At 38.9% G+C, this 9884-nt stretch overlaps 1 protein-coding gene across 3 annotated transcripts in view; it reads left to right on the plus strand.

The window, feature by feature from the left end:
• The window catches only part of PCYT1B (phosphate cytidylyltransferase 1, choline, beta), a 77963-nt gene that overhangs the window by 18880 nt on the left and 49199 nt on the right, over positions 1 to 9884 (plus strand). The window contains exons 1-2 of one of the 3 annotated variants that reach the window (XM_006920961.3): positions 569 to 759; positions 1246 to 1345. In XM_006920961.3, the coding sequence (XP_006921023.2) occupies positions 703 to 759; positions 1246 to 1345 (157 nt within the window). In that variant the 5' untranslated portion in view covers positions 569 to 702. Of the gene's footprint in view, positions 1 to 568; positions 760 to 1245; positions 1346 to 9884 lie in introns of those variants that run through there. The other 2 variants (XM_025039202.1, XM_006920962.3) reach the window with 2 other exon arrangements.

Genomic DNA, 9884 nt, shown 5'->3' on the forward strand with positions numbered 1-9884 from the left:
TCTTGGCAGTGCAGAGAACGGGTTGGGGGCTCCTCCAGGACAGGACTGGTCTTATCCCTACTTCTATCCCTAGTTCTAAGATAGTGCCTAACATACATTTGAAAGAGTGAGTGAATAAATGAATAGCAGAAGTGGGTCACAGCCCCTCTTCAAATGGATGGATCATTTTGCAGTTGAGCCTTTCCAGGTTGAGGAACACCTGTCTCTATCTCTAAGAAACAATCCATATCCAACAATATGAATAATGTTTACAGTGAATCATCAACTTCAGCTTTAAAAATACCAGAGATGATGTAGTGATGATCATGGTAATGACATAGTTCAAAGATTACAAATGGACAACTCTGTATTGCATTTGCTCTGTTTACAAAAATACCGCTCGCTTTGTCTTTCTCTGTCTGGAGAGAGTGAGGTTTTCATTTTAAGAGGCTGACTAAAAAATGCAGAGCCACTTCCTGGGCGGGCTTCCAAGTGACTACATCTTTCTCACAGCAGCTCCCCAGAGCCCCAGCCCCAGCTGTCTGGGGCGGGGCCTCCAGCCATTGGTGGCTGTTGGAGCTACCACAGGAGCAGTTATCTGCAGCCCGCCAGAAATGCTGTGCTTTTAGGCCCTCCCAGGGAGCAAATAACATCTTTGGCCTTTGCACTGAAGAGACATCAGAGTTTGTGATTGGCCACACTGGTGTGTGTGAAATACAGGAGATGTCTGCCACAGTGCTGAGTATGCCATTTCTTCCAGCTGAGTGCCCTAGGGTATGGGTAAGTCTTAATGCTTGAAGGCTGCTCTTGTTGGTTGTGAAATGTTCAAAGCTGAGCATTGTGACTTTCCAAGGACATGACTTGGCATATTTCTTAATTCTGCTGAGCCTCAGTTTCCTTTTCTGTGAAATGGAGATGGCATTGGATCCTATACTGTAGAAGGGTAGAATGCCTATAGAAGGATCTAGCCATCACAGGGTGTTGTGAGGCCTAAAAGATCACATATCCAGAGTACCTCATATGGTACCTGGTGTATAGTAGACACTAAAGAGCTCTTATTATTTCTGAAGCATCAGTCAAAAAAAGGTTTCAGCGACATTGTCCTTGTTTTCATTTCTAACAGTACAATACTTCTCTGAAAGACTCAGTGGATATATTCTACTTCTGAATCATACCTGTGTAGCCAACAGAAATAAAACTTCAGGGGAAGTTAGTGCCAAAGGAAAGTTTGTCAGACTATATTCCCTTTCTCTTTTTCCCTTCTAGACCCTGACTGCACCTGCCCCATTTGCAGATGAAACCAGCTGCCAGTGCCAAGCACCCCATGAAAAACTGACCATTGCTCAGGCTCGCTTAGGAACACCAGGTGAGGCTGTACTTCTTGTTCTCCGAATGGGCCCTGCCTTGACATCCAAAGTAGCAGAGAGGCCCAACATTATTCGAGCAGCACTCACTTTCAATCGGAGAGTTGAATTTAGAGCTATAGCACAGCACAAGAAGGATAAGTCTAACAGTAATAAACTCAGCAAACGAAAGTAGCCGTGTAAAAGGTGCAACGGGGGGACTGGAGTTGGAGCCCCAACTCTGCCATTTTTATAGCCTTCCAAGAACAATCTGAATCTGTTTCCTCATGTGTAAACAGGGACGATGATAACCTGCTTCACAAGGTTTTTGTGACAACTAGGCTCGGTTAAAAATATCAAAGCCTTTTTTAAACCATGAAGGCTTATACAAACCTAAGCTACTATAATTATTATCACTTTTAAAAGTCTGTGTTTTAAAAAAATTTCTCCAAGTGCGCCTTAAATTAAAGCTTTTTACAGCATCTCATCAATGATATAACAAAACAATGTTGAACAAAACGTTGGACTCTGCTCTAGCCGTTTGTTCATTTGTCCACTCCTTTTGTGTATACCAGGCTGGATAGGGAAGAGATTTAAAACGAACTATATATAAGGTACCATCTCTGTTTCCCAGGAGCTTCTCTATAATTGAAGAGACAAGACAACTAGATATAAAATAAAACCCACTAGCAGCATGCATGCATATGCTTACGGGTTAAATTCTGCAACATAGACAATAACTGACAGTTTTAAGAAGGGCAGAGTCATTTGGCCTGGAGCAGCCAGACAACAGCTGGTAATAGACCTTAGCTGATCCTTTTGGGAGAAGTAAGATTTGGACTATGTGGGCAGAAAATGGAACAGTATTCCGAGCAAGTGGAACAGGAATAGCGAAGGCACGGAAATAGACAGCTGTGTAGCAGTAAATGAATGGCATTCCAGTTCGTTGGGATGGAGTGGAAAATAAGACTGGTTAGCAGATAAACTTTGAGCCATTTAAGATGGCTCAAAAACAAACATCCCAAATTCAATAGAATCCATTATCAGTTTTCTTAATGATAATAACGATGGATATTTATTAAGTGTTTACTATCAGTAAGTTCTTTATATGTACCATGTCATTTCACTGTCACAACTCTATGCGCTTGATACTTTTAGTATTTCACAGATGAGAAAATAAAAGCTTTAGAGAAGCTGAATGTGCGCAGGGTTATTCAGCTAGTAAGCTGCAGTGGTTCTCACATTTGAGCCTGCATAAGAATCACCTGGAGGGCTATTGTTAAAACACAGATGGCTGGGCCTCACCCGCTGAGTTTCTGATTCAGTCCAACTGGGGTGGGACCTAAGAATTTCCCTCTCTAACAAGTTCCCAAGTGATGCTTCTGCTGGGGGAGGAGGCAAGAGAACTAAAATGTTAAATCAGGCTACATTCAGAGACTGCAATATGCTGATCGGCCCTGCAGCCGGGCCACAGGACACCTGCAGAACAAAGGAAGATTTCTGCTGGGATTTCTAACAACCCATTTCCCCACATTGTGAAGGGAAAACAGGAAAACAGAGTCTTAAGTTGCTCTCTACACAAAATAAAATCGTTCATTCCCTCTGTCTAAAACCATGGGGAACCTGTGGATCAAAGGCTGGGAACTGCCAGCAGGCCTTTCACGCTACATATTCTTACCTTTTCACGCTGCATGCCCTTATCCTTTCTCACTGTATGGCCATTCTATCAAAGGAAAATGGGTAAACAAAATCTTTACACTGTATAGCAGAAACTAAGAATGACATATAAACTGGATTCCCCGAACACTCAGGGTCCCTCTCAGTGTCTTTACTCTGTCCCTCGCCATCACTGTCTCTGTGCCTTTCTCTGTCTGTGTCTCTGAGTCTCTTTTAGGCTCTTTCGCTCCCTGCCTCTGAGAGACCACGCTGTGTCTATGGAGTGTTACCCCTTCTCACTAAACTTTCCTTTTGACTCTAACTTTGGCGTCTTTGAATTCTTTCTTGTGCTCAAAGAATCCTCTCTCTCAGTGCAGGCCGACCGGGGGAAATTCGCCCTGTCCTGTATCACTTGGAGAGCCATTCCTAAGTGGTGAAGCTGGGATTTCGTTTCAAACCTATTTGTGTTCAACTTTGTTCTGTAATCACAATACTCTGCCTCCTCTTTAAGATACAGCAGGTTCTCGACTAATGTTGTTTTTTTAATGTTGTTTTGTGATATCGTTGATGAGATGCTGTAGGAACCTAACTCTTGTTTATGTCAATTAGCCTATGGTAAAATTGATTTCATTATACATCGCTTCACTTAAAGTTGCAGAACCTATTGACGATGTTAAGTGAGGACTTTAGGTTGGAGAGAAGTTCGGAAAGCGGGACAAGTTAGTAAGCTTTTTTTGTGGCTTCCTTTGAGAAAGCAAGAAGTGGCTTGGGGCAGCTAAAGTTCGGAGCAGCTAAACCAATTGTTCCCAGATTTCGGTGTGCAAAGAATCAAGTTTGTTAAAGAAGCAGGTTTCCTGCTCTCTGTCCCCCTACCGCTAAATCTGGGATGAGGCCCAGGTATCTGTATTTTTAATGAACAGCCCAGATAAATCCAAAAGATGAAATGAAAGTCCAGGTAGTTATGAAGTGAACGAATTTGCCCTAAAGTTAAAGGACGAGCCACAGGCCCAAGAGAAAAGGACCCTGCTTTTCTAATGAAAGGAGAGGGAAGTCAAACTTACTCTACATCTGCCAGGTGCTCTGCCCTGTATTCTGTCTCATTTAGTCTTTGCAAAAACTGCGTGTGATGGGTATCATCTTGTCCTTTCTACAGATGAGGCAAATGAGACTCGGAGAACTGAAAAGTTACTTGTCAAATGTCCTAGCTGACTGGGTAGAGCTAGGATTCAACCCCAAGTCCCTTTCACCTCAAACCCCCACTTTGTCCATCACAATGGGCTGCCTGCCCTGTGGAGCACCGGTCACAGCAGACTACGGAGCTCATTGAAAACATACTCAGGCTCTGAACTGGAGGGTGGAAGGTATGTTAACAAGACAAACAGTAGCACTGATCTTCTGCAGTAGCCGGGCTGTCTGTCATGCTCACTTCTGTATCACCAGCACTTAGAGGTATACTTGTTAAGTACTGTGTGCTCAGTAAATATTTCGTGACTGAATGAATGAATGGAAGTTTAGGACAAGAGAGGGAGCTTGTCCTGTGGAAGTAGAATCAGAGAGAGTTGGTCTGATGCTTTGAGCCAGCATCAAACTAATTGGGTGAGATTTGGCACCTGCGTATTGTCTAACTACCAGGCAATTTAAACCCCAAGAATCAAGCTAGAATATGATGGTGGTGTATTTTCAAATAGCTGTGTCACTACAAGAGGAGGGAGATGGAGCAAAGGCGAACTCAATCTTAGAAGGGACATTCTCCTCCCTCCCCTTTTTTTTGGAATCTCAGGCGATGACCCTGGGAAGTTATCCAAGAGAATTTGTGATGTTGATGGCACCTGGCCCAGGAAACTTCTGTTAGAAATTCCTTTATTTAGAACTTCTAATATCAGCGTTAAAATGCGACAGGAACTTAGTTCTTTGATTACCTAGAAGGCAAATATTAGTCTTAGACCTGGCTCTGACAGCCATTGTTTTATTAGAGCAGTGGTCCTCAGACTTCAGTGTATTAAGAATTTTCTGGAGGGCTTGTGAAAGCGGACTGCTTGGCTCCACCTTCGGAGTTTCTGATTCAGTAGGTCTGGGGCAGGGCTGGAGAATCTGCATTTCTAACAGGTCCCTGCTGATGCTGATGTCACCTGTCCTGGGACCACACAGCAAGAACCACTGCTTAAGAGTAACTAGATCCAAATATCATGCTAAGTGAAATAAGTCAGATGGAAAAGTAGAGAACAATATAATTTCACTCATATGTGGGATATAAAACTGAAAGCAACAAGCAAACAAAAGACAGACAAACAAACAAAAACTCATAGACACAGACGACAGTTTAGTGGTTACTAGAGGGAAAGGGAGGAGAGGAGGTAAATAAATAAGGGTGAAGAGGGTCAGATATAGTGATGGAAGGAGACTTAACTTTGGGGGTGAACACAGTGCGATATACAGATGATGTATTATTGAACTGTACACTCGAAATCTATATAATTTATTAACCAATGTCACCGCAATAAACTCAATAAAATTTTTAAAAAAGTAACCATGGGTAGTGGTTGGAGGGAGTACCAGGAAAATTATTCAAAATAATTGTTGGAGCATTGTACTGGTGCTAGAAAAGCTCAGAGCATTTTTAAAAATCTTGCTGTTTGACCACTTTTTAAGAAAACAAGAAAAACAACGTTACTTTTTTGAAGTGTTTGGTAATTTTCAAGAGTAGTAAGCAATTACTTTTTTGTTGTGCTGTCTTGAGCATTCCATCAAAAAGACAAAACAGACCCACACTTGGAGTTTATAATGTGCTTCAAGATTATAGTTATAACTGAAATCTTTTACTATCTTCTTTACTAGCCCTATTTTATGATTTAATACAGTTGCCTGCAATATGTTTTGCAATCTTAGGTCTGCCCAAACAGGGGCTGGCATATACATTCTAAAAGAGGTAATGACAAATTCTGTTCAACTCTTAGCTCCTGGACCTTGTCAGTGAGGTCACAATGATGATGAAACATCAAGAAAAACACTAGAGCGGTCAGAATGGCACCTTTGATCTCAGGTCAACTAGTCCAGCTGTGGAGCTATGAAGCTACAGGGTTTAGTATGTATTTCTGAGACAGAGAGAATCACTCCTCTGTCTTGAGGTAAAGGAAAAAAGTCCAACTGATTTTTTCAGAGGTCCCTTTCTGTTAAAGTTGACTTTTTTCCTTAAAGGTAAACTCAATTCTGATTTCCTGTGTTCCTTCTCAGAAAGGGGATTTGTATTATTCTGTTTTCACAATGTGTAGTTTCCCAAATTCATCTTTTTTTCCCCAAATTCATCTTTCAAGAGCTCCCTTAATTAATTTTGCCTTATTTATGTGCAGCCTCTACTATAATTTACTTAATTTTTCTTTAAATGTACTCTTTTTAACATAAATTTAATGTATTTAAAAAGTAAACATCAATCATCATTATTTATCAAAAATGGTATCTCTGGCTATAAGTAGAAGAAAATTATAAAGTTTATATAAAACTACTCTGTAAACGTTATAAAATACGTAACTATTAGATTTTAAAAGGTTAATTTCTGTGCCACCTTTTTTCCACATCAGTTGTACACGAAAACAATACTAGTTACCATAACTACTGGGCATTTAGTCATAGTTTGGTTGTGTGACATTGGGCAAGCAGCTTAACTTGGCTGACCTTCCATTCGCCCCTCTGAAGTGAGGATAGTAAGTCCATTCTCCCCTATCTACTTCACAGAGTTGATGCAAAGACTGAGTGAAATATATGGGCTTTGTAAATCATATGTACTTTTAAGGCATTGTTTCAATGTAGGTTGTTAATAGCCATAATAAAAAAAAATGAGTAATTAAAATAAATGAATGATCATCCCTTTGTTGTTGCCTGAATCTGAAGCTATACTAAGAAATGCCATAACACACCCCACAAAAATGTGAATTCAGATATAATGCAGTTGGTGATTTCTTCCTTTCTGGCCAGATGGTAGGTGTGTGTTTACAACTTTTTAAACAACTGCCAAACAGCTTTCCAAAGCAATCGGACTATTTTAGATTTCTACCAGCAATGTATGAGAGTTCCAGGTGCCCACCAACACTTGGTATAGTCAATATTTAAAAAAAAAATTTTAGCCATTCTAGGGGTATGAAATGGTATATCATTCTAACTTTACTTTGCATCTCCCTAATGACTAGCGATATTGAGCTTATTTGCTATCCATGTATTAATTTCTTTGGTGAAGTGACTGTTCAACTCTTTTGCCTTTTTAAAAATGTTATTTGTCTTATTATTGATGGGTTTGAGAATTCTTTATATATTCTAAATGTAAGTCCTATATCAGATATATATTTTGCAGACATTTTCTCCCTATTACGACTTGCCTTTTCTTTTTTGAAAAAATGTCTTTCGAACAGCATAAGTTTTAAATAAGGTTCAATTTATCAATATTTTGGTGTTATAGTGTGTCCCTTTTGGGCCTTACTTAAGAAATTTTTGCCAAACCTAAAGTCACTAAGATTTTCTCCTGTTTTCTTCTAGAGATTTTATAGTTTTAGCTCTTACATTTAGGTCTATGATTCATTTCCAGTTATTTTTTGTATATGGTGTGAGATGTGAGGTCAGCATAGCCCCCTTCACTGTTTCACTTACTTCTAAGTACTGAGTAATTTATAAAAATTTGGAATGTAAGATTCAGGAACTTAAAACAATCAGATTTTGCCCCACAGTACTATACCATAATCATTATTTGTATCCATGCTCCTCAAGCAAATATTTAGCATCATTTTGGTGTTATGTGTAGTTTGTTATATTTAAGTTATTTGAAGCATGGTAATCAATGTGTGGTATACAGACATACATTTTACCAGAACATCACATTTATCTGATATACTTACTCTGACCATTTAGGATAAATAGGAATTTACTTGAAATACTTTTAAATTTTTATAATAATCTGCAGGCAGAGTGTGTAATGCCATTGCATTCATTTTCTATGCTGCATAACATATCACCACAGACCTAGTGGTTTAAAACAATGTGCATCTATTATGTTGTGATTTCCATGAGTCAGGAGTCCGAGCCTGGCCTAGCTGAGGTCTCTGTTTGGAATCTCACAAGGCTGCATTCGAGGTGTCACCCAGGGCTCAGTTCTCACCTGGAGGTTTGACTAGTGATAGATCCACTTCTGAGCTCACTTAGGTTGTTGGCAGAATTTATTTCCTTGGAACTGCAAGACCAAGGATCTAGCTTCTTGCTGGTTATCAACCAGAGGCCACCCTCAGCTCCTAGAGGACACCTGCAGATCTTTGCAATGTGGCCCTCTACGTATCCCTTCTCACAACATGGCAGCTTGTTGCTTCTTCAAAGCCACCAAGGGAAAGTGAGTCAGCTAGCAATATGGAATCTTATATACTGTAATATAATCATGAGAATGACATCTATCATCTTTGCCAGATTCTACTCATTAGAGGCAAGTCATAGGTTCCACCCACACTTAAAGGGAGGGGATCGCACAAAGGCGTGAACACCAGTAGACAGGGATCACTGAGAGCCACCTTAAGGTCTCTCCGCCATGGACACGAAATAGTTGTGCTCTAACTTGTGACCATTGCCAAACCCCCAGCTTCACAGGCCAGTGCTTCCCAACTTAGATGCTCTAGAGAGTCCCCAAATGCTGAAAAAGGTATCTAGAAAATCCTCAAATAAAAGATGAAAACAAATAAACATGCAGAATAACTAAACAAGCCACACTATTTAAATTTTTTTATTATGGATAATTTCAAACATACACAAAAGTAAAACAATATAATGAACCTTCATGTGCTTGTCACCCGTAACTAACAGCCACCAGCCCATGGCCAGTCTTGTCCCATGCATGCCCTCATCTTACTCTTTCTTCTTGAATTATTTGGATGCTAGGGCTTCCTATTGTTTCATATGTTTATAACTTTTTAAAATAGCATAACCACTATACCATTATGTCACCTAAAAATTATCAGTAATTCTTTAATATCAACACATATTCAGTGTTCTAATTTCTAATTGTCTTATGTCATCATTTATTTATAGTTTGTTTGAACCCAAATCCAAATAATATCCATATATTAGAATATGTTGATATGTCTTTTAAATCTCTTTTAATCTGCAGGTTTCCCCTCCATCTCACTTTTGCATTTTTTCTTGAAGTTTATTTTTTGAAGACACAGAGTTCTTTTTTTTTTTTATTTTACAGAGTTTCCCAGTCTAGAAATTGCTGACACATTACAGTTTGTAAAAGTGAGCTTATTGCAAAATCAACTCCACAAATACTGTTCAAGATTTACTAAATGGCCTTTTTCTCGGTAATTATGTCATCTTTCTTACTTTTCTTTCCTCCCTGTTTCCTGAATCCATTTATCTTGATCACCTCCGAATCAATAACAAAAAGTTCTGAAAAACCACCATCTGTTTTCCCCTGGGGTTTATATCTTAAAACAAATTTTCTTCAATTGAATTCAAATTGAATAAGAGCATTGAAACCAAGGATCCCTCATTAGGCAGTTTGTTATTTCAAAGCATTTTCTATTTACTGTGCCTTATTTAGAATACAGGATAATCCTGTGAAGGCAATTCTGTTTGTTCAAAATGGTGTATAATTGGAAATAATTGCAATTCCCTATCTGACATAAAGTCTCTCGAGATTTTTTTATTAGAGAAATTTAATTGATTAGAAACATTTTACCATCTGAATCTATTACTGTAATATTTCTTTTAATTTATGTTCCAAATTAATAAGAAATAATCAGGAAATAATCACAATTTTAAATCTAAGTCTTAAAGATTATTCAACTGAAGTTTGAATTGATTTCCTTTTTAAATTTATTTTTATAACACCAGTATAGTACATGCATATAGTTTGAAAAGTCACTAAGACTCTTAGGC

This window comes from Pteropus alecto, unplaced genomic scaffold (assembly GCF_000325575.1).
Source record: "Pteropus alecto unplaced genomic scaffold, ASM32557v1 scaffold659, whole genome shotgun sequence".
Classification (NCBI taxonomy): domain Eukaryota; kingdom Metazoa; phylum Chordata; class Mammalia; order Chiroptera; family Pteropodidae; genus Pteropus; species Pteropus alecto.